This window comes from Chironomus tepperi, unplaced genomic scaffold (assembly GCF_022539635.2).
Source record: "Chironomus tepperi strain 1889 unplaced genomic scaffold, CSIRO-AGI_Ctep_v1 contig_395, whole genome shotgun sequence".
In the NCBI taxonomy this organism is placed as follows: Eukaryota; Metazoa; Arthropoda; class Insecta; order Diptera; family Chironomidae; genus Chironomus; species Chironomus tepperi.
Genome location: NW_027226517.1, coordinates 460,294 through 484,032, shown reverse-complemented (window position 1 = coordinate 484,032; position 23,739 = coordinate 460,294). Strand labels below are relative to the sequence as shown.

General features: G+C 32.6%; 2 protein-coding genes, 1 long non-coding RNA gene and 12 other non-coding genes across 15 annotated transcripts in view; 9 read left to right on the top strand and 6 right to left on the bottom strand.

Moving 5' to 3' along the window:
• Window positions 1-866: 866 nt before the first annotated feature.
• On the top strand, window positions 867-1,362 carry LOC139096630 (uncharacterized). Its single transcript, XR_011544991.1, has 2 exons — window positions 867-1,001; window positions 1,068-1,362. It is a non-coding gene; the product is annotated as an uncharacterized lncRNA (long non-coding RNA).
• Window positions 1,363-1,686: 324 nt separating this feature from the next.
• TRNAV-UAC (transfer RNA valine (anticodon UAC)) lies at window positions 1,687-1,759 on the top strand. The gene has a single exon. It is a non-coding gene; the product is annotated as a tRNA-Val (tRNA).
• Window positions 1,760-2,010: 251 nt separating this feature from the next.
• On the top strand, window positions 2,011-2,084 carry TRNAT-AGU (transfer RNA threonine (anticodon AGU)). Its single transcript has one exon. It is a non-coding gene; the product is annotated as a tRNA-Thr (tRNA).
• A 193-nt stretch (window positions 2,085-2,277) lies between these two features.
• On the top strand, window positions 2,278-2,349 carry TRNAE-UUC (transfer RNA glutamic acid (anticodon UUC)). The gene has a single exon. It is a non-coding gene; the product is annotated as a tRNA-Glu (tRNA).
• Window positions 2,350-2,551: 202 nt separating this feature from the next.
• Window positions 2,552-2,623, top strand: TRNAE-UUC (transfer RNA glutamic acid (anticodon UUC)). Its single transcript has one exon. It is a non-coding gene; the product is annotated as a tRNA-Glu (tRNA).
• A 247-nt stretch (window positions 2,624-2,870) lies between these two features.
• On the top strand, window positions 2,871-2,942 carry TRNAE-UUC (transfer RNA glutamic acid (anticodon UUC)). Its single transcript has one exon. It is a non-coding gene; the product is annotated as a tRNA-Glu (tRNA).
• Window positions 2,943-3,415: 473 nt separating this feature from the next.
• TRNAE-UUC (transfer RNA glutamic acid (anticodon UUC)) lies at window positions 3,416-3,487 on the top strand. The gene has a single exon. It is a non-coding gene; the product is annotated as a tRNA-Glu (tRNA).
• Window positions 3,488-3,578: 91 nt separating this feature from the next.
• On the top strand, window positions 3,579-3,650 carry TRNAE-UUC (transfer RNA glutamic acid (anticodon UUC)). Its single transcript has one exon. It is a non-coding gene; the product is annotated as a tRNA-Glu (tRNA).
• A 275-nt stretch (window positions 3,651-3,925) lies between these two features.
• On the bottom strand, window positions 3,926-3,997 carry TRNAE-UUC (transfer RNA glutamic acid (anticodon UUC)). Its single transcript has one exon. It is a non-coding gene; the product is annotated as a tRNA-Glu (tRNA).
• Window positions 3,998-4,402: 405 nt separating this feature from the next.
• TRNAE-UUC (transfer RNA glutamic acid (anticodon UUC)) lies at window positions 4,403-4,474 on the bottom strand. Its single transcript has one exon. It is a non-coding gene; the product is annotated as a tRNA-Glu (tRNA).
• A 256-nt stretch (window positions 4,475-4,730) lies between these two features.
• Window positions 4,731-7,076, top strand: LOC139096544 (inhibitor of growth protein 2-like). Its single transcript, XM_070648280.1, has 6 exons — window positions 4,731-5,044; window positions 5,106-5,159; window positions 5,224-5,714; window positions 5,770-5,980; window positions 6,134-6,239; window positions 6,901-7,076. Exons 1-6 carry the CDS (start codon window positions 4,960-4,962, stop codon window positions 6,998-7,000), a joined length of 1,047 nt encoding a protein of 348 aa, XP_070504381.1. The 5' UTR covers window positions 4,731-4,959; the 3' UTR covers window positions 7,001-7,076.
• The window catches only part of GEFmeso (Guanine nucleotide exchange factor in mesoderm), a 100,543-nt gene continuing 83,879 nt past the window's right edge, over window positions 7,076-23,739 (bottom strand). The window contains exons 2-7 of the mRNA XM_070648279.1: window positions 10,927-12,403; window positions 10,672-10,866; window positions 10,021-10,186; window positions 9,655-9,951; window positions 9,285-9,498; window positions 7,076-9,199 (exon numbers count right to left, since the gene is read on the bottom strand). Coding sequence (XP_070504380.1) covers window positions 7,173-9,199; window positions 9,285-9,498; window positions 9,655-9,951; window positions 10,021-10,186; window positions 10,672-10,866; window positions 10,927-12,403 — 4,376 coding nt within the window. The 3' untranslated portion in view covers window positions 7,076-7,172. The remainder of the gene's footprint in view (window positions 9,200-9,284; window positions 9,499-9,654; window positions 9,952-10,020; window positions 10,187-10,671; window positions 10,867-10,926; window positions 12,404-23,739) is intronic.
• Window positions 10,255-10,328, bottom strand: TRNAT-AGU (transfer RNA threonine (anticodon AGU)). The gene has a single exon. It is a non-coding gene; the product is annotated as a tRNA-Thr (tRNA).
• On the bottom strand, window positions 10,529-10,600 carry TRNAE-UUC (transfer RNA glutamic acid (anticodon UUC)). Its single transcript has one exon. It is a non-coding gene; the product is annotated as a tRNA-Glu (tRNA).
• Window positions 13,688-13,759, bottom strand: TRNAE-UUC (transfer RNA glutamic acid (anticodon UUC)). The gene has a single exon. It is a non-coding gene; the product is annotated as a tRNA-Glu (tRNA).

Below are 23,739 nucleotides of genomic sequence, written 5' to 3'. Positions count from 1 at the left end.
ATACAATGGGGAGTGACCTAGTAAAAATATTAGAAAATTGTAAATGGACTGTAGATTCACGTATTTTACTTCCGATACTAGGGGCGAATTCAGAAGGGTTTCGGGGATCAGTCCCACTTTTTTGTAGAACATTCTTAATTTTGCTAGAGTTTTCCATTGCTAGGGTCATTTTTGGCTACGATCCTGTCCCGAACAGTTTAAATGTGATCCATGGCCTCCCGCTGATGTCCTCTAAAATGACCATATTAATGGTGACAACTGCCAATTTCGAAGATAATGGCAATAAAAAGGTAAACTGAGACCGAACCTGAGTAGCACAGTTGAGAAGCTAGAGCGCTGTTATGTTGCCGCGTTGACGGCATAACGTTAGAGTGTCCTCACGACTCCTTAATGGCTGATTGTGTTCCATTTTCAAATTTGCTATTTGGGGCCGTATACTCATCACCTAACGTTCTAAGGAGATGAGAGGTCAAAATGTCGTTTTTTCGTGTTCCATATCATATGAACCAGGGTTGCAAAACAGGCACCTGATATAGACAAAAACCGTACAATTTCTTAATAATTTGTATGGATTTTTAAAAAACCGTACAAATTATCAAGAATTTGTACGGTTTTTGCTTTTCATTGGAGCTAGTTTTGCAACTCTGATCTGATCGATCTCTATTCTTACTATTTCTTACATTTATGGATGAACCCCTTAACAAATTTCGATATATTGTTTTGTTTTCACAAGAAAAGATCAAATCATTTTTATGACATTTTTTCTCAAAATATTCACGATCTAATTTTTTTTTTTGGATATATCAAGGCAATTTATATTGACATAATATTAAATAAATCATTCTGAAGTAAAATTTCACTGAATATAAATCATCGTGCAATAAATGGAAGTTTCATCATTCAGTGATCAGCTCTTCAAGTGCGTCTTTTGTGATCTTTTACTAACAAGCTTTTATTTCTATTCTGTACCTTAATCTAACTTCTATTTTTGGAAAATGATGGTAATTAAGTCATAAAAATTAAATTTATTAAATTTTTATATTTATTTATTATTATTGAACATCCAGAAACTAACAATCATTGGATTAATGCTCATCGTTGCTGTGTCATGCGATATAGCATCTATATCCAATACTGGATATGTTTATAATAAGCCAGAAGGAAAAAAATTGGAATTGCCAAAAGACGTGAATGTTGGATATTTGCCGCCATTAAACAACGATTACTTACCTCCATCGAAGGATTATTTACCACCAATTACAGAAGTTGACGAAATCAATTGTGTTGGGGATGAATGCGATTTAAATTTTACGGCTGTTACTAACGAATATGAATAAAATTGAAGGACAATTATTCAACTTATTCTTAAATATTTCTTTATCGTCTTCATTCACATCTTGTCTTTATTCATTAACGTGAGACGATTTATTATGTCTTATTGTTAGGCATTCGGTTTTTGTTGAGAATGTTGTTTTGGAGAGAGAATTAAAATTCTTTAAACACTATTTAATAAATAAAATCTCAATATTATGCATGCATTATGAAATATCAAGTATTTTACTTCCAATTTTCAACATTTTCCTCCTCAAAAATAGCTTTTTTTATACATTTTCACATTCTACGCATGAAACACTAACATGTATCTTAAGTAGACCTTTTGGCAAGGTGGCGCTCAACTCGTGTTCGGTTCTTGTAGTCTAGCGGTTATGACGTTCGCTTTACACGCGAAAGGTCCTGAGTTCGATCCTCAGCAGGAACACGGCAATAATAGTGGTATATTTTTTTTGCAGAAAATTTTAATAAAATTATTAATTACAGTATTTAATTTTTTATTTTTGAATAAATTCTTATCAGTTAAAACTTAAAATTAAGTATGCGTATATAATTCATTACACGCAATTTTTTTCTCAGAGATTTTATAATTTTACTCGCTAGAATGGAATGAAATTTTTGTCGAAAACTTCACAACTTCGTCGGTTGAGGAACACTAAAGATCCTCAACAACAGAACGGCGCCGTGGCTTAGTTGGTTAAAGCGCCTGTCTAGTAAACAGGAGATCATGGGTTCGAATCCCGTCGGAGCCTTTTTGTCATTTATTATTTTGCTATCTGAAAATTGCATTTTAATTAAAACATAAATTAATTATTTTGCATTAATATATCTTTTTGGAACAATTTTGAAAATGGAACTGCATTTATGTTTTATATTTTTCACATTTTGATCTGTTCCCTTTTCTTAAATGTGAACTTTTGCTAAGTTTCAAATATCTCAATTACATCCCATATTGTCTAGTGGTTAGGATATCTGGCTTTCACCCAGAAGGCCCGGGTTCAATTCCCGGTATGGGAAATCTTTTTTGCCATTTTTTTTTTTTTTTTTTAATTAATTTTTTTTAATTCTTATCAAACTTGGTCCTTAAATTCTTATGAAACTACTAAATTCAATCAATTTTAAACCAATATTAGTGAAGTTTGCTTTCAAAGCTTTGAGTTAAAATTTGTTAAATGCTTATAAAGGAACTCGCTTCCAAACTTAAATCATCAAATAAACATCCCATATTGTCTAGTGGTTAGGATATCTGGCTTTCACCCAGAAGGCCCGGGTTCAATTCCCGGTATGGGAAATCTTTTTTTGTCTTTTTACCAAAACCTCTATTTTGCTGTCAATTCCGGTTTCTTATCTTAAATAATGGTTTGATACGGAACACTAAGAGTTCACAAGCTGATAATTTTTTACGTGTTCTAGCTTGATAAGCTCAAATATTCGGCTGTTGAACTCGTGATATTCATAACCTTGAAATATATCAAAACTTAAAATTTAACTTAAAATCAGAACTTTATTATTTTAAGTATTAAAACATCAAATAATCATCCCATATTGTCTAGTGGTTAGGATATCTGGCTTTCACCCAGAAGGCCCGGGTTCAATTCCCGGTATGGGAAATCTTTTTTGATAAAATTTTTTGTCGACAGTTTTAATTTCTTATCAGCAGTTTTATAGGAGGTACAGTTGAGGCTCAAAATTTTTGATAAGATGCTTAGTTGGGCATAGCCTTTTGAAATTTCAGGTACAAATTATAGTTTGCCTTTCTGAAATTAAAATTTTGAGGATTAAAACATATTAAGGAGACCATTCCATTGTTCCAGTGGTGTTCCAGTTCCAGTGATGGCTATAGCGTGCCACCCATCCCGATACCGGAGAAATCAGACCCAAAATAGAATGTAAGTACTAAATACTAAATGGTCCTTTAAAGGTTAAATCTGTATATTAATAGTCCATCGAATTATCATCACATATGCAATTCAAAGCTACTACAGTTGCAGTCACGATGTACAAGTTTATGAATCATTTAAATAAAAATTTAAATTTTTTGAGGTTAGGTTGTTGTTTTTAAAGCTAAATCATGAAATAAACATCCCATATTGTCTAGTGGTTAGGATATCTGGCTTTCACCCAGAAGGCCCGGGTTCAATTCCCGGTATGGGAAATTTTTTGTTAAATTTTTTAAATTTTAACGTTTAAAATTTAATTAAAATTCAAAACTTTATTAATTTTAATGCTTAAACATGAAATTATCATCCCATATTGTCTAGTGGTTAGGATATCTGGCTTTCACCCAGAAGGCCCGGGTTCAATTCCCGGTATGGGAAATTTTTTGTTAAATTTTTGAATTTTTGATAATAATTGTAACCTTCAAAACAAATAAACAATGTCCAAAAAGTAGTACATAATTTTATGTATCAAAATTTATGCAGCTATTGATCAGTTAGGTATAGGACAAGGACCTGGGTTCGTTCACCCAACATTTTGTCATCTATTCTTATCGGCTTTTAAACGCTCACTGTACCGTATTAAACCATTATTTTAGATAAGAAACCGGAATTGATAACAAAATAGAGGTTTTGTCAAAAAGACCAAAAAAGATTTCCCATACCGGGAATTGAACCCGGGCCTTCTGGGTGAAAGCCAGATATCCTAACCACTAGACAATATGGGATGATTATTTGATGATTTAGCTTTAAAAACAACCACCTAACGTTAAAAAAATTAATATTTTTAAAATGATTCATTAAGTCGTAAAATTGTATGAATCGTGACTGCACATATAGTAGCTTCAAATGATTCACTGTGATGATAATTAGATAGAAAATCAATAAATAGACTTGACCTTTACAGCCACTCAGAATCAGTCAAAATATATTTCGGGTACGATTCCTTCGATACCGGTATGTTGCGACACGCTAGTCACACCACTGAATTCACAAAACATTGATAATCAGAAAGGTAAACTGAAATTGTAAAAGGCAACTAAGCATCTTATCAAAAATTTTGAGCCTCAACATGTACCAAATTAAACTGCTGATAAGAAGAACTGTCAACAAAAAATTTTATCAAAAAAGATTTCCCATACCGGGAATTGAACCCGGGCCTTCTGGGTGAAAGCCAGATATCCTAACCACTAGACAATATGGGATGATTATTTGATGATGTAGGTTTTGAAAAAGTCACTTGATATAGTTTGTCGTGATAAGCTTAAACATAGATAACGTGTATTAGTTTCGAAAAGTTTCATGACTTTTTGCATGCAACAAGTTTATTTGCTAATTGAGGTAGTATTCAAAAACTGATTAAAGTCGTTAAAACTTTCCAATAAAAATAACGGTCAGATGAGATTTGAAAGTTTCAAAAATTCAAATCCAGATGTCGGATTGGAGACTCTCCAAATCGACATCAAATGTCTCCAGTGGAAATAAATACACAATATAACTTTAAATTTTTAGTTTATTAAAGAAAGTTTGAGTTATTTACACAAAATTCAAGATTTAAATGATAGAACATAGTGAACAATAAGAGACTTAATCTAATTATCTGAAAAGTCAGTGAATGAAATAGTTTTAAGTAGCCGAAAGTGCATTGATAGTTTTTGTTTTCAAATAATTAATCCAAGTTATTGCAAAGATGCTCAATCAAATTCCTGCTAGTGAAGCAAACAACTCTGGAGTGTTTCTGAGGAACTACTTAGATTATATTGAGGAACTTCCAGGTAATAATATCAACAATCTTCAATTAGAGCATCAATGTACAAATTTTTCCTTTCATTTCAGATGACATTGTACGTATACTATCTGTGGTTCGTGAATTAGACGTCAAAACTAGCAGTAAGTTACATAAATCTAGTCTAAATCTACAAAATTTCATCCTTACCTCAATCTTTCATTCAAGATATCGTTAATGAGACAGAAGAATTGACGGAAAAAATTCTCACAACTACAGGAGAGGCTAAAAGTAAACATTACAGTCGCCTACAGCAAATACTGATTAAACTACAAGATCTTAATGATGAGAAAATTCGCTACAATCAGGCATTGTCAGAATTAATTGAGACAAAGTTTCGTGCTGTTGAGCGTGACTTTCAGACAAATATTTTATCAAAACAGGAACGACCACAAAGTCCAGTATCATCAGCATCGTCTACTGCCAAAAATGCATCAATTGTTCAGCAAGTTTTATCAAATTTGCCACTCAACAAGAATCCGTCAACGTCAGGCTCGAATATGAGTAGCAGTACGAATAACAGCTTGTCAGAATCACTAAATATTACTGTCAATAATGGAACTGATAAAGGATCTAAACGTCCAAGACGTACTCGAACGGACACTATACTTGACGTTATTGAACAACCTGAGATTCCAGTGAAAGCGGAACCAACTCCAGTAAATGATTTTAAATTCCTAAATATCCGTAAATTTCTACAATATTGATTTTTAGACCAAAGCAACAAGTTCCAATGTTACAACTCCAGCTGTGGCTGTCAAAAAGAGTTCATCAACAGCCAGCAACGCTTCAAACAAGAAGAAGAAAAAGAAGACAAATGCTAAGCAGGCAAACAATTCACAGACTAATCAAGTTGTTGAGCAACAAGTTGCAACACTTCAGGACGAAGCAATTGATCCAGATGAAGAGACTTATTGTTTGTGTGGTATGTTATGGACCTGTGTTGTTCAAACTGTATGAGCCACATGATGTGGCTTATCCCAAAGGTGTCCCAAGGCACAAAAAAGTTTGGACAACACTGTTAAAGACTGTAAATCAATTCAAAGCTGTTACTAACTAACTTTTGTCATATTTTTAGGACAAATTTCCTATGGAGAGATGATTCTGTGTGAGAATGATGCATGTAAGATCGAATGGTTCCACTTCAGCTGTGTTGGATTGTCATCGAAGCCAAAGGGACGATGGTAAGTTGTGAAGTCTTTCGAATTTGAGATTCTGGTTAGGATTGTCTGATCTTAGTGCTAGAGTTAGTTAGATTGTCTCAAGTGGACAAAGATGCATTAGAACGAGCCATCAACTGGACATTATCTTGCCATCAACTAGTTGTAATGCATTTTAGTCCATTCGAGAGTGATCAGATCTTGTGGAAAGTGAAGAAATACTAGAGCATAGGGTTCGACCAAGAAGTGCAGGCCTGCATTTCCTCCGTTTTGAATGCTAAGACATGCAGATTTCAGCTACATCTTAGAGTTCGCCGAAGGCTATAGACCCAATATTTTGAACGAACCCTTTGTGAAAGCCAGCATTTGCTAGGACAACAATAAGACATGAAGAAGCCCTGACGACACCACGAAGAATGTGGTTCGCCGAATTGTGTTGCTCGGGCATCACTAATGGGCAACCTGTGTGCGACACTCTAGTGTGCCACCAAATATTTTTGGAAATGTCACGAACCGTTAACGTGTGCGAGTTCGGTAAAGGTTTACAACCTAGATGTGTTTGGAAGCACACATGACAGCCCACCACTGTTCTAAATGGTTCATTATCTTCAATTCCTAAAGAATCTCAAGAGGATCCAACATAAAGTCAAATAATCAAAAACTCCAATTCCAATTCTCATTCCAGGTACTGTCCAAATTGCCGAGGTGACCGTCCAAACGTACTAAATAAGAATTTAAGGAAGAAATATCAAGACTCGCCTAGTAATGATCGGAAATTTATGTGAATGCTGTAAAAGATTTTATAACTCAAAAAACAACAAAAAAAAACTTTATTAAATAAAAAAAAAAATTCATTTTTCATTTTAAATTTTCAAAAAGGAATAAAATTATTAACTTTATTTGCGATTAATTTAGGTATGGCAGACATAAAGATTAACAAAAACAGTTTTAAAGAGTTCATTTATATTTATCAGCCTGCTGTCGTATCCAGCTCTTGTTTGGTGTTGATGTCTCAAATTGACTCGATGTTGGCAATGGCAATGCAGACTTTTGATTGACCTTACGGATCGTAAAGATTGCATTACGGACTTCTGGTGATTTTAGGTTTGATGGTCGTGCTGGAACTGGTGGATGAAGAAGTGACGGAGATGATGCAAAGTTTGAATTTAATGTCAATGGACTTGGCTTTTTGAGGATTTTCGGTGGAATTGCTGGCTTTATTGGTGTCTTATTGACAATTGCATAGATGTGCTCACAATCAGGACTCAATGTTGCTTCCGATCGCTTTCCATTCGAGTCATCACTGTAGATTGCAGAGTCTCTAAAGTCATTCTCAAGGACACTCTCAGCTGTATCCTCATAATAGGAATCAGAAAATGGATCATAACTTTGTTGGAGTTGCAGCAGCTTTTGAGGATCAATGATGCTATCAGACGATGAGGACACGACAGAGTCACGCTGATTTAAGGAACCTTTATTAATTAATATATTGCTTGATGATGAGAATAAAGTCTTTGGATCGGCATAGTCGACATTTGCAATTCGATTGCCCAAATCTTCACTTCCTTGACGATAAATCGGTGGAGTTGAGAAGGTGCTGGATATGTCAGTATTAGATGACTTGTACAGCATATTCTTCCAGCTAAGGTTCAATCCACCTTCTAAGCTCTTTCGACTACTTATTGACATTGATCTTTGTGATGCTGCATCTTCATCGTGACTCTTTGAGGACATGAATTTCTGCAGGAAGCTCTTCTGTTTGGGTAAATTTTCAATTCTTCCAAGACTTATTTCAGACTTTGCCAGTGACTTATCATCCTTAATGTCATCAATTGACTGATCTGAATTACTTTTGTCACTAACATCCTTATTAACATAAACTCCATCAACTGTCTCTAGCTGATCATCATTATTATACTTTAAAGTCACATAATCACATTCGGATCCATCATTATCGTCATTGTCGATAGCCACTGATGATGATTGATGACTTTTAGTTTCAATCATTGCATTCTCTTTGACTGATGATGCTGATGAGACTGACTGAGATCTTCTAAGCATAGATGGTGCAAACTTGTAAGGAACATGGACATTTCTAAGTAATTCTTCATACAGCGGCTCTTCTGCCGGTGGACTTTCTTTAGTCTTGAATTCTTGACTGTCATTGAGTTTTGGTGAACTGCTGTCAATTTTAATTGCAGCTAGTGCTTCTGCTAGCTTCCGACTTGATAGAGGTGAACTTTGTTCGATTTTCTCTAACGATGTCCGTCTGCTCATACCAGACTTTTGGAGACGACGATTTGCGAGATCTGACTGTGCAACAAGCATTGATTTGATGATGTCTGAATCCTTTTTCTTTGGAGAATCTGTGGCTGAGTCTACAACTTTTTCTGTGGAACTGGACTTTTTGACACTGTGATCCTCAATTGGTTCAACAATTTTAAGTACAGTCTCGTCATTCTGTTGATCTTGTGGCTGTGAATTGTCGTCATTGTCAAGGTCTGTGTAGAACTTTGCAGTTTCCTTCTTCTCGCGTGACTTTTTGATCTTTTCGATCCTTTTTGGAAGTGTTTTTGAATTATACATTTTAATTTCCAGCGGTGACAATGGTGCAGCTGGTGGCTTTTGTTCGACAATTTCCACTGGTTCTAGTTCTGGATTTCTTGTTTCTGACTTACTTCTGCCTTTCTTTTTCAATGTTTCTGTCAATTCTTTCTTGACAACTTCACAGTTACAACTTTCTTGATGATTGCATGTCTTTAAATGATCTTTTTCGAACAGCTCATCACGTGAATAGGAAATGAATGATTCGCGTCTCTCCTTAACGCGTCCACGTTCAAGTGATGCTGTTTTGACCATCTTGTTCTTAACCTTTTTTGATCGATATCGAACCTCACTGCGACGATATTGATGTCTTCTTTCTAGATATTCTGGTGTTGATGATGCATGTGACCACTTCCAGGTTTGCTTATCGGTTGGACGATCTGGAATGATGGATTGGAATGGATTGGGTAATGTATTGGGATTGTTAGTCATTCAGGACAGATTCTAAAGCTTGTGGCTAATTACCTTCTTCATCACCCAATTTAAAAACTAGTTCTTTGGCTCGATTCGGTATGTCGAAATGCTCCAGCATTGCTTGCTTTATCTGTTGTGCCCAGAGGCGCTTTTGATCACGATTTTTGGCAGTTAATTTAATTTGGCTACGTGGGTCGGAAAATGGAAGAACATGGAAACTGGTCGGGTCACCAGGAAGATGTTCGACTAACATTAGTGTTTTGCACTGTGGATTTAAGATTTTTGAAAGAAATTGATTAGATTTGATGGAATATTACTCTTGTGAAGTATGTAATTTCAAAGAATTTTCAAAATTTTCATTTTTTTTGAAAATTGCTCTTGTGAAGTATGTAATTTTATAGAAAAATTTATTTTCACTTACCGGAATATAAGTTTTAAACTGCAATCGCTTATCCTCTTTCGGCTTCGTAATTATTAGCATCGTTTCAAATAAAAACACAATACGTGGCTTATTGTGTTCCATGAGTAAACCCTCCTGTCGTAATTCACCTAAAACAGTCAAATCTGGACCCAGCCATCCATCAAGTATGCCAGACAATTCCTTAACACGATTTTTTTGCTCCAACTTCCTTTTGACTTGATCAATATTTCTTGCTACATCTTTCATCATCTCGTGAGCTTCTTTGACTTCTGGTAGATCACAGTGTTTCTTAAGGTTCTATAAAAGAATAATTATTTTTGGCATTGATTGATATGCATGATTAATTGTTGACAGCAAACTACTCACATCTAATAATAAATGATATTTTAAAATCCTTTGAACTGGCTTCAATAAATAAGAGCCCAAAGGTAGTGTATGCTTCAACATTTTTTGCGTCGATGTTAACAAAGAGTTTGTATGAGATGCTTGTAACAATGTCGTAAGAAGAGATATCGCATCGGGATAGCTTGTGCTGTAAAAAAGAATAAAAATAAATTAATTTTAAAAAAAGAAAAAAAAAATTAAAAAAAGAAGCAAAAAAGGCTCCGACGGGATTCGAACCCATGATCTCCTGTTTACTAGACAGGCGCTTTAACCAACTAAGCCACGGCGCCGTGTTCTCTCCATCAAGCCAACTGCTCGGTGGAACACGATGTGTGCGTTTTGGCCAAATGCTTTTCTTTAACAAATGTTCCAATTCCATTTCATTTAAAAATTGATTTTTATGGAAAATGAAACCTTTCATATTTCAAAAAGTTTCATTTTCACAATTGTATGGGAATATTTTTTACCTCAAAAAAGAAGCAAAAAAGATTTCCCATACCGGGAATTGAACCCGGGCCTTCTGGGTGAAAGCCAGATATCCTAACCACTAGACAATATGGGATTGTGATAGTTATCAACACTTTTGGCAAATGACTTATATAACATTTACATTGAGATAATTTATCGACTTACCAATAAGTTGTATACACATCAAATCGTTCATGCGCCTCTATAAAACATTTTGATATTTTGTGAGGATCAATTTTTGACTCGATTAATTTTTCTAATAGACTAGAATTGAATTCATAAATTTCTTGTATGTTGCTGAATAAAGTGTCGAGTTCGTCCACTTTTAGACATGCTCGTTCCTTCCAATCTTGAAGGTATCTGTGGATTGGGAAATTTATTGTAATTTTTAACATCAATATAAAGTAGTTGGTGACTTACCCTTTGATAATCTGCCCAATATCCTCAACATAGCTCTTCTCAGAATCAACAATTTCTAAAGCAGCACGTTCACACATCGTTAGACTAGGATGAATTTCATTTTCACTATGATCAGCCAGACTTTCAATACTGGCCAAATAAGTTATACCGCCAACAAGTTTACCACCACCAGAAATGTGTTCATTTCCATAAGAGTTTGACGACGAGGCGGTACTGGTCGACGAGGATGAACTACTAATGGACGCAGCCGACAAGGGACGATGCTTAGTCGATGGCGATACTTGATTAATTTTATTTTCATTTCCAGGTTCTAACGGCTGATGCTTCTCATTTAATTTTGGCGAATGTGTTGGTGTCAATTGATCATGACATTGCTGTTGCTGTTGATGTGAGAGAAGCTTCGCACGTGAATAAGTAAGTTTTGGTGACGATGTGGGATGTTTTGTGTCAATCTCAGTGACATTATCGAGTGATTTTGTGAATTTTAAATTCGTATTTGACTTATTAACAGCATCATCATCATCCGTATCAGAGTTTATTTGATGCTGATATTTATTGCAATTATTTTTTGAATTTTTCATCTTAATATCATTGACTTTATTGCCATTAACATCATTATTTATGCACGATAATTTATCACTAATGTTATTAATTATATTAATATTATTTTCACTATGATTTTCATGAATATCTAATGACTTACAATGACTATCATTATTATTACCACTTAACAAATTATTTATTAGTTCCGATGTCTTATTTAAAACATTTTGTATATCGTCATCATCATCATCACCATAGACATTAGTATTATCATAATTAAAATTATGATCACAATTTGTTGGTGTCTTTTCACTGTCATTAATTAAATCACATGATTTATAAATATCATCATTTTTGCAATTATTGTCTGTGATTGTATGAACAATTGGTTCCGTTATTGAATCAATTGATTGTGATATTTTTGACAAGTTTTTAGTCAACGGTATTGCAATTCCCGTTGGTTTATTTGTTTTAAGGAATATCCGTCGAACTGGTGGCAAATTTATGCTCGTTTTATCACTTAAACGCTTATTACTCACTAGTAAATTACTTCCATTCTTATTTGTATATGACTTAACTGTGGGAATTGCCGTAATTGTCTCTGTCGTTGTTTGATGCGATGATATCATTCGATGTACATTTGGTGATAATATTTGTAGTGTCTTTGCTGCTGGACTTGATGAATTTACATGAAATTTTGTCAATGAATTTGTTGACTTACTGAATGATTGATTTAAAGGCTTTGTTGGAATTTTTGAGACAATTAATTTTGGCTTTGGCGATTGTTCACGTAAATTATTATGATTAATGTCCTCTGTTGGACGTTCAGGTGAATTTCTATTGCACACTTCACCGATTAATTTCTCTGTATTAAAACTTCCAGATAATCTGTCATAATATTCAATCACGGGTGATGTCAAGTCAGTTGAACTTCCTAGAAAGACATAAGAAAATGTATAATTTAGTATATGGGTGATCTACATGTCAAAATGGGAATTTTATCATCGAATTTAGATCAATACATGTGTAGTGTTGTTGAATATATTAGATGCATTTATAAGCTATTGATCTAGTGACTGTATGACCATTAATTATTGAGATTTGATGAATAATGATCAGTCAAATTAATGTTTTGATTTTTGTGGAGTCAATGGTCATTTGATTGATAGAATAATTGAGGAATTTTTGAGATTTGAACCTTCAATTTATTGAGTTTTGCTAGATTTATCATCAGAATCTAGATTAGTGCAAAAAGCACATTCCGCAGGAAAGCAACATTGTTATAAAAATTCCATAAGATACTTGACTAAATTCCATGTCAAGGAACGTCCACTAGGTATTATAAAGCAAACAATTACCCCTGAAGTGCAAGATTAACAACAGCAGATAAAACAAATGTCAAGTTTTTGCTGCTTGCGCTAAATTAGCAACAATGTATGCACTTCCTATTCAACAAGCTCAATGAATCATTAAGAGAATTCCACAACAAAAGATCAAGTAGAATTGATAGCTTCCTAAAAGCTATCTAGAATAGCACACATCGGTTAATTAATACCAAATCCGGCATCAGATCGATGTGGCTCTGGAATGATGCTGGAACCAAATCACATTGAAGTCACACTAAGTTAGAGTCACACCGGCCTGGAGGCAGTCTTTTGATCAACTAACCTACTTGAACTATTCGGCATACAAAAGTAATGGACAAAAAAAAATGAGAAATTGCCTATAAAACATCAATTCAAATTGTAATTCACTCGGACACACCCTGTTGCATCAGCAATAAAAGCTAAATTTTATGCATCACAATTTATTGACACTCAGATGCGCTAGAAGTGTCATACAATGGAATCGATAAAAACGTAATAAATTTATCAACAGAAACACGCACACGCGTTGTTCCATTTATTTTCTCTTACGCTCTCATCTTGCTATATCTTTATCATTACATGCCTCACATCATCTTCGACTTTATATTCGTATGATAATTGAATGTGGGTGGCTTATATCATTAATATATACATATTTATAATACGAGCTAGTGTATAAATTCAAAAATTGATATTATATAGTTCGAATGTTTATAGGCTGATCATAATCTATAGCTGAAATATGAAAATTAAGTGAAGGCATTTCACACATCTGGCATGGATAAAAGTTGAGAAAAATAAAATTTTCTTTTCATTCATGAAAAAAAAGTAAAAAAAAAGCAAAAAAGAATTTCCCATACCGGGAATTGAACCCGGGCCTTCTGGGTGAAAGCCAGATATCCTAACCACTAGACAATATGGGATGAAATTGAGTTGTATTAAGTTTTGCAAAATACACAACTCAAAGCACAAAGGAAATGGAATTTTTTTCTCTATTTCTAATTTTAGACTTTAAAGTTCTATGCAGCATGCAACAACATTGACGAAAGTAAGAAGAAGATGAAAGCGTGAGTTTTTGTTTCTGTTTCAATGAGGTGCAAACATAATATTATTCAACTTTTTATGCAATCATTAAACTAAGCGAATGTGTTGAGAAGGGTCATTTACGATTTCTTTTTAAATGCTTACTTAATGCGTGCTCACATGTTTACACTCCTTAGTTAATGGCGGGAAAAATTCATAAAAAAAATGAAATGGCATTATGGAAATAAAATCAATTTCAATTCACAATAATGTGATGAATTACTTATGAGGCTAGATCATAAAATAAGTACGCAAAATATGTGCATAGTAAGTATCATGTGAAGTAGTTAGCCGACTAGCCACAGCAGCTACAAATGAAACAGTTTTTACTTATTTCTATTATATTTATTGTAGCAAAAAATAAACCTTGAATGGCATTGAGTTTCAATTTCAAACAACTTCTCTTTCTCGTGCCTTGTTGTTGTTGTTGTTCCTCATTTTTTCTTCATTCTCAGAATAAATCAGACTGTTTTAATAATTATTAAATATCTTTACTAAATTGTATGTTATTAATAGATGATGAGGAAAAAATGCTCATCTATTCACAACATTTATATGAAAATTAAATTATTACTTCTCGTGCGCTATTTAAAAAATAACCGATGCTATTTAGATGATGGTGATTATATTCTTCTTACGCTTGCTTATTTCCTAATACTTTGTGTTTATAATAAAAATATAATATTTGCAGGGGTGGAATTGTTGATAGGATGTTTTTGAAAACTTTTAAATTTTTGAGATTTTGACAATTTTTGAAACTTTAAAAATTTTAAATTTTTTCAATTTTTTTTTAAAATTTTATAGTTTTTGAAATTTTGACAATTTTTAAATTTTTACAATTTTTTTGAATTTTTAAAATTTGAACAGTTTTTAAAATTTTGATTATTTGTGAAATTTTGATAATTTTTAAAATTTCAACAATTTTTAAAAATTTTAAATTTTTAAAATTACATCAATTTTTAAAAATTTTAAATTTTTAAAATTTCAACAATTTTTAAAAATGTTAAATTTTTAAAATTTCAACGATTTTTAAAAATTTTAAATTTTTAAAATTTATGTATTTTTTAGGAATCTTTAAAAATGCTCAAAATTTTGACAATTCTTGACATTTTAACGAATTTTGAATTTTTATTATGGTTTTAAATTATTAAAAAGTCTTAAATTTATCAAATTTTCGTAGATTTCGTCAATTTATGCTTTTGCAAAAATTTCAAAATATTTTGATTTTTTGATGTTCTTGAACTTTTTGTAAATTTTTCAATTTCTTTTTAAATTCAGAAATTTTTAGTTTTTGTGCAAATTTTAAAATTTTTTTAGTTAAATTTTTAAAAAATTTAAGTTTTTATAAAATTTTGCTAATTTTAGATTTTAATTCTGTAAAATTTAAAAAAAAAATTGATTTTAAAATTTTATATTTTTAAATTTTTCATATTTTTTGAGTTTTTCAACAAAAAAAAAAAACTTGAAAAAATCAACTTTAAGTATTTAAAAGCCTTCCAGTCCACCACCTCTGCCACAAAACCCAAAGAGTCATGTTGCCTTTATTTATCCACACACAGAGAAAATCGATTCAATTATTGATACTTGGTTATTTTCTTTCAATTTCTTCTTTCATTTTCATATTTCCGCGATTTCCGCCATTAATAAGTAAGTTAAACATTCATACATGAATGAATGTGAATTTATTTTATAAATATTGCTGATCATCTTTGTAGTTTTTTCTCTTCTTCTTCTTTGCTGTGCCTCAATGAGTCCGAAGCGCGCGATCTGCATTTATGGATAGTTTAAAAACCATAAATCACTTAAGAATTGGATGAAGAAGAAGGAAATTGTATTGCTTATTGATTATAGCGCGCTGCATGTGTGAATGCAATTGGAATGGAGAAGAAAAAAACGAGTCAGCCGATTAATTGATCGAGATGGACAAAAAATCAAAGCCTGTATATGTGGAATCAATTAAAATAATTATTGGAAATGCGAATCTCGAGAGTTTTTCCCTTGAAAACATTTTTTCCGGATTAAATTTTTTATGAGAAATTAAGCATTGATGTTTTTTTAACTAGATGGGTTAGACGGCTTTAGGGAATTTGAGGAATTTCAGTTTAAATTTTTAAAAACCGTTAAAAATTTAAATTTTTTAAACGTGATAAAAATTGAATATTTTGCATATTGTTAATAATTTGAATTTTAGAGATGGTAAAAGTGAAGTTTGAAAAGTTAAATTATTTGAATTCCAGAAAACCGTTAAAATTTAAAACTAAAAAATCATTAAAATTCTAATTTTCTTTTTTTTTTTTGTAATAATTTAAATTTTCAATTAATTTCATTGATTTTGCTCAAAATCTTCGCATTAATTCCCCCATCAAATCCCATACCAGCAACTATTTCACTAACTTTTATTATCATTTTTATTTCACTTCCATTGAATTTTTTCGCTATATTTTCTTTGTTTTTGTTCTCTTCTTTTATGCGAAAACATCGTAAATGAAAAATCAAAAACTTTATGGAATAAAAAGCAGACAAAGAATTTTCAAGTTGATGCTTCTTTTATTTGTAAATCGTGTTCTTTGATTCGTGACGCACAAAAAATTTATAGCCAATATGTGTTCATTAATTTTGAAGGACTGACTTAGAAGTTTTTTTGATTTTCAAAATTTTGCAAGTGAGCTTCTTAGTTTTATGGCTTATTGATGGACAGCTATGAAATTAAAAGATTTGATTTTTTTTTTTAAATTGATTGAACCTGCATTTGAGCTGTTGAAGAGTTAATAACTTAGAATTATTAATGACCACTGTTGTCAGCATGAAAAACAAATAAGTTTGAATGTGATAGATGAAATGTAAATCATTTGTTTGTTTTGAAATGAATTTTAATATTGCATGATTGGCATTTAATTTTAGTTTAGTTGATCACGTATGAAAGAGAATTGATTAGATGGCTGTATATTTTAGTATCAAGGCTAAATCAATTAAATTGACGAAATTGGCATGCGAATTTTTAGAGGTATTGTGGATTTTGTTGTGGAAATTTTGTTTTATTTGAATAGGATAGATGATGTTGATGATCTGTTTGAGCTTTAGAGCAGTTTTTGAAATGATTCTAGATTATAGTCTTTAAAGAGATGCAACTAAGTAGACTAGCTATGACATTAGGGGTTCATATCGTGTTTTCATGTCATTTTGGAGTTTTTATCATCAGGAATTACAGAAGGCTATGCGACGACTAGTCCTTAAGGCAACTACTTCAGATTTTGTGGATGACAAAAGATCGCAAGAAAGACCGAAGAATTTCTGGATTGGATGTGTTGAAAAGGACGCTTGAGTCTTTAATATCCCGATTTGGTAGAAGGTTTTGAAAGAAAGAGCTTTCTTTAGACATTCCCTACTAGCGGCCATGAGCTTTCGTGCGCCCCAGCCAAGGAAATAAGTACGAAAGTAATCATCAATTAACAGCACACATTAATGCAATGCTGTCAACGTACAGCATAGTTTTTTTTGGTAATGCCATGAACCGTGGGCGGTTGTGGTCGTAGCTTACTACGAAGATGTGTCGTGGCCATTAGTTGGGACAAAGTCTGGACAAAACTGAATGATTATGTCATTTAACTCTTTAGGTACATCGCAAAAGTATGTCGACACACTAAATTTGCATCATGCAATAAATAGCGCATAAAACAGTTTTAGATTCACTGCCCTAGGCTACGATCTGCATTATAAGTCTAAAAACCACTAAAATTCAATTAAAACGACACATAATGACAGTGATGTTGAAAATGAATTATCCACGACACCTTCATGATTTCACGATGATTTTCTCTAATATGACGGTCGTTTGACCATTTTTTGACGGGTCAATTGGACTAGAGAACACCAAATATCCACCTTTAATCCTAGTCCGATTGACACGATACGAAACTGGCAAAAGTTCAGTTCTAGGCTTGAACCAGGACCTTCAAAAAGAAAATGTTCAAAATTTGTCAAAAATTCCAATATTTGTATGTAGTTTTCGATTTGTGGAAAAATTGGGACATTTTGAGGCTTTGTCGGGACACAGCAGCAAGATAAAAAAGTACAGCAGCGTCCTGGCAACAATACAGTAGTTAGCCGCCCTACCATTATGCAGCCTCTTTCATTTGTATCGCTAATTCATGTCGAATAAGTAACAAATTTAAATTAAAAAATCACTTCAATGTGTTAAATTTCTCTAATAAAAATTTCATCCTTTAACCATAAAAAATACCACACCGCAAGTATGTAATAAATCAATCCAATATTTAATTAATAAATTCTTTCCCATTGTGTACGGAACAGATCAATTAAACTCATATTAAGATCACAGAACTCTCTCAAGTCTCTTTCTCTTTTAACTATACAAAAAACTGCATTAATTTCAATGGGAATTTAAGTGCAATTGTAATATAATCTCCAATAAAAAAAACGAGATCTTGCCGCTCTTACATCCAGAGATTATTAATAATATACTCGAAAAAATAACCATAAACTATAAAAAAATGAAAGAAAAAGTGAATTCTATCAAAAGAATATCAATTTTGTGATGGATTATGATGGAAATTTGAGATTCTTGAAAGTTCAATGGCTTCAAAAAAAATTTCTCTTTTTCTTCGCTCCGTTCTCAGTCATTGTGCATTAATCTTGAGTATGTAAATATTTTTTATTGCACATTCTTCAAGGAACTTACAAAGTAGTCAAGCAATAAAGCTGTTATTAGAATGAATCGAGATCGTCTTTATGATGTGAAATTCCAGTTTATCAAATGGATTATACTCAACTTAATTCCATCACGCCCGCAATGTTATTATGGATATAAATAGATATATTAACATTCATTATAATCTCGTAGAGTTTATGACAAAAATAGAAAATGAAAAAAAAAACTCTTCTTATAAATGTGAAGCATATTATTCAGTTCAAGTAGTTTGGGAAGTTTGAGATGAGTTGATATGGAATGAGGAAACAGAGACGCATAGTTGTTGAAAATGTGGTGATGCTTTGACAGAAGATTAGTAAATAAAGTGAAACTCAGCAATAAACACTTCTAAATCACGCTCAGCTTTGAATATGTCGAAAAATAATAGAGCTTAGCTACAAAGATATTAATAAATAAATAAATCAGAATGCTCAGCTCAAATAACGCTCAGCCTGAACCATGCTCAGCTCAAGCAACGATCAGCTCAAACAACGCTCAGCTCAAACAACGCTCAGCTCAAACAACGATATGCTCAAACAACGTTCAGCTAGAACAACGCTTAGCTCTAACAATGCTCAGCTCAAACAACGCTCAACTCAAACAAAGCTCAGATCAAACATCGATCTGCTAGAAATCCGCTTCACTATTTATCTGAAATAATTAGCGCACAGCTTAAACCTTCACTAACTTAATTGAAGCTCAGATTGAAATTCGCCTAACTTAATGACGCATAGCGTTACTTTTATTCATCCTAGTTGATGTACAGCTTTAAATAGCTCCGAATATAATTGATGCTCAGCTTTAAAGGCCACTAATTTTATTTACGCTCAGCTCTATACACACTTAACCTAGCTAACGCACAGCTTTAAAATTGTAAATCCTAATTGACTTTTAGCTTAAAAGAATTCAAGCTAAATTGAGGTTCAGCGTTTAATATATTTGACTTAATTGACGCACAGCTTAAATTTTATTCCTTTTGATTGACGCACAGCTTTTACTTTATTCATCTTAATCGATGCTCATCTTTAATTATTTCTAAGCTAATCGACGCTCAGCTTTGAACATTTGTAACCTTGTCGACGTTCAGCTTTAAAAATTTCTAACCTAATTGACGCTCAGCTTTGAATAAACCCCGCTTAATTGACGCACAGTTAGAAAACTAATAAGCTTCTTCAGACAATCTGAAAATCTTTCAGCTCCAATTCCAAAATTATTGCTCAAAAATGATTTAGAAACTGAAAGCGCTTAGCTAGTTTTAAAATTATACGAGTTCAAAAAACGAGAAGGAATAGAAAACAAGCTATTTAGGTTTCGACAAATGGATTTGCATGAGATTTAAACTTAAAAATGTTATAGTCCAATATAATGCGTAAGACACAACAAACAAACAAAATTGGATAAGTCATCTGAGACCATAACTAACTTGTTATGCGAACACTCACGTTACAGACATTCAATAAGTTCACTTTGTTTAAAAAAACACACATAAAATTGTCGTACACTTATGTTGTGAGAGCATAGCCTGATAGTGATCTCACTCATCATCCCATTAAGTGAGTGAAACTTCATACCAAAGCCCATTATTAAGGCTTAATCTATGTTGTATTTTTAAGAAAATTACATATCGAGCATTCCTATATGGTTCCGCATAAATAACTGACCTGATATTATGAATGAATTGAGACGAATGCATAAATTTTAAGAATCTGTCCGTGTCTTGTTGTCAGCTATCGATGTCGACGATGAAGTGAAATTATAATCATAATAAAAACTTTTTCTTTCAATTCTTAAATGGATATATCATCACTCAAAGTGATATGAAATGCTCAAGACATGATCATTATAATTATTCATTGACTATTTTATTGATTGCTGGCTCGATCGAGCCGGCAAAAAAGTTTTTTTGTAGCACAGAAAAAGAGAGTGAAAAATCAACTAAAATTGCTGTTAAACGCTTGTTCTTGTATGTCGCGATAACCACGACATGATCTACTTCCATTAATCCTTAAAGCATTGATTCGACTCGCCGATAAGCTATGAACTCTTTCACATTTATGAGCAACAAAAAAAAAAAGGGCGAACAACAGCCTTAAAACAACATAAATCAATTCTTTTGTTCTCTTTGCACATTTTTATGCTCGAAATATGTCGATAAACATCAAGTTTGAAAGGCAATCATTTGTAAATTGCAATTTTTGCTTTCACGATTCTTTCTTGACTTCGTCGGCACCGAAAGTTCATCACCGAAAAAAAAAAGTTTGATGTTTTAAAATTGCATTTTTTTTCTTGTTCTTTCTTCTTTTCTTATGCTCTCGAAATCTCATTTCATGCTTCAGAAGCGCATCTCACGTTACACAATTGTTCACGATCTGTTTTGGATGCAGTTTTATTAGAATAATGGAGACTTTTGTTCAGTTTTGGAGATATTGATTTTCGGTGGACACGTGGTTTTGAGAAAAATTTGAATTTTAGAGCTACTGCTGATCTTTTATGGGATATTTTTGTATATAGTCTGGTACTTGCCACTTTTTTTTAGATTATGGAACTAAATATTAGTAGGAATCTGCTAACATTATCAAAATATTCAACAAAAACTTTTCGAAATGGAGAATTTTTTTTTCAAAATTCAAAAAACCGTTAAATTTTTGAAACTCATATCCAAATGCGCTCACTAAATCGTAAAAATCTACAGAATTTTCAACAACCATTCATCTGCTATTATTTTTATTGCCTTCTGTTTCTCTGTTCTTTTGTGTCAATTCACATTTTCCGATGCAATCGTTGCCGCTTTAAAATATATTGACATTTTCATGAAGTCAGCAAAAAAGAGTCGTTTACAACTGATTCTTTTTTATCTTCAATTGTGGACCAGAAAAACATTCAATTTTAAAGCAATTATGATTCTTGCACTTTAGAGTGAAGGTCCACAAAAAAAACGTTGATGGCACCCATTTAACGTACTGGACGATGTTAAAGTATTCATGGACTTAACATTTATCCGTGAAATTTATGTCGACTTGATATCTCGCCGTGCATTAAATTATGCACATTTTTATAACACAAATCGGATTTATGGAGTATGAGATTTATTTTCACATGATGAAATGCGAGGAAATTGATTGTAATTACGGTAGCAGAGATAGTAATTAATTTGATTATACTTTTTTTTTTAAATTATTTATGGCGCCAATAATTACCATTCTGTTAAATGTTTATGACGAATGGCCGAATGTGATGTAGAAAGTAAAAGTATGAAATCGAATGGGATTTATTCTAGTCAAGGTTGTTGATTTAAAGATTGAGATTTGAGATAAAATTGTGCTTCTGGATTTGGATTAGCTTAGGTGTTAAGCAAGTGTTAAAAGTTGATTTGTTGATGTTTCCTATACATCGAAGTTCAAACTGCTTAAATTATCTCAAATTGAATTGATTTTGGATTAGAATCGACTCTAGTTACTTCAGGATGACTAGACTCTACATCAAACATTATATGGTGTCTGCACAGAGTGGAATCTAGGGTATCGAGCCATTTATAGGCGGATCTGCTAGTGCAAGTGTATAGCCTCAATGGTCAAGTGGTTAGGCAACAATTCGGACATCCGTGTAATTCTCTTTAGAATCCATGGGTTCGGTTCCCATCAGTAACCGATCCTTTGAATCATTGTATAGAATTCTGTCGATGTTCTTAGGATTCGAACAATGTTCAGGACATTATACTCAACCATTCTCAAATTTATCCACAAAACAATCCAAACAAAAAGTCAAAAACCTCATTTTCATACCTAAAAAATAATTTTATATTCCTTTCAACACATCACTAAATGCTGTTCAAAAAAAGGTCATTCATTCCTCCATTAACTTCAAATTTCAACATTATTTTACTTCACAGATATTAAATTCACTCAATTTGCGGCTCATTTGAAGGAAAATGACTGAAAAATCTTTCTTTTGAAATCCGATGCATTGCGAAGGAAGTTACTACACATCGACTCAGATTTTTTACACAGCTTATACAGCCTTTCAGCATGATCATTCATCATCTTGACTTCTTGAGACTGCGCAATGTTTACTTTAGTCTTTAAGACTAAGTCAATTTGATGGAATTTAACATGCCACTGAAAAAAATTCCCTTCAGTGTCACTGACTGCAATTTTAAAATTACAAGTACTTAATAAATTGTTGTCACTTAATTTGCAGCCCCGGCAATGTTACTTAAGAAATGAAAAATTACTGATAAAAATGTTAATTTTTTTAACAAAATATTTCCTCACATCGTCACTCATAAAGAATTTTTATCGTTAAATATCATCTATCAAGGCAAATTTACGATGCAATTAAATAATATCGTCGCCTGATCATTTTGCATATGTTTTTCGATCTTGCCCCATTGTGTTGAAAAAAAAAATAAATTAATTTAAAATTAAAATTACAAAACATTTAAAAGCTAACTACTGAGTGAGTCAGAACAATTTCTTTTCATTCAAGTCAAATGTCTCTCAGTTACATCATGCATCATCGCAATCTTGTTAACTGAGGGTTATTCATAAATGATGTCTAGTGTGTTTATAAATAGACTTGGTTGCTTACAAATATTTCTTTTCAGATCTGAAGGATCCAGAAATTAGCATTATATTCATCTTTGGGATAAAGACAGTTTAACGAGTGAAGGCTCGTCAATGAGCTGCATTCAAACCTAGTCCGACATATTAAAGTGTAATTCGAACCATTTCTTTGAGTAAATTACTGTCTTTAGTTTTACGATTGGAAAATACGTTTTACGATTGGTGTATACGATTGGAAAAAGGACATGCAAAAAAAAATGTCATGCCTAGTACCGAACCCATGATCGCTGAGTCGATTTGCAATGACTAAATACCGAAGAACGAAACCAATTCGCAACCGAATCACTTCGACTCAGTCTTCTTAACTGACTAGAATTAGATTGATATTTGAAGTGTAGACTGTTGAATTTGAGTCGCACTGTCATACCCTAACAGACAAGGAACATGAGTATGTTCACAAAATTGTACATGCTCAATTCTATTGCTTTTTGATCTGTTTGTTAAAGTGTAGATTGTGTATCCTTGGTGCGATAAGCTCATAATTAGATGT

Coding starts and splice junctions, on each gene's coding strand:
- LOC139096544 (XM_070648280.1), top strand. CDS start 4,960: ATGCTCAATCAAATTCCTGCTAGTGAAGCAAACAACTCTGGAGTGTTT. Junction 5,981..6,133: donor AGAGACTTATTGTTTGTGTG/GTATGTTATGGA, acceptor TCATATTTTTAG/GACAAATTTCCTATGGAGAG. Junction 6,240..6,900: donor TCGAAGCCAAAGGGACGATG/GTAAGTTGTGAA, acceptor TTCTCATTCCAG/GTACTGTCCAAATTGCCGAG.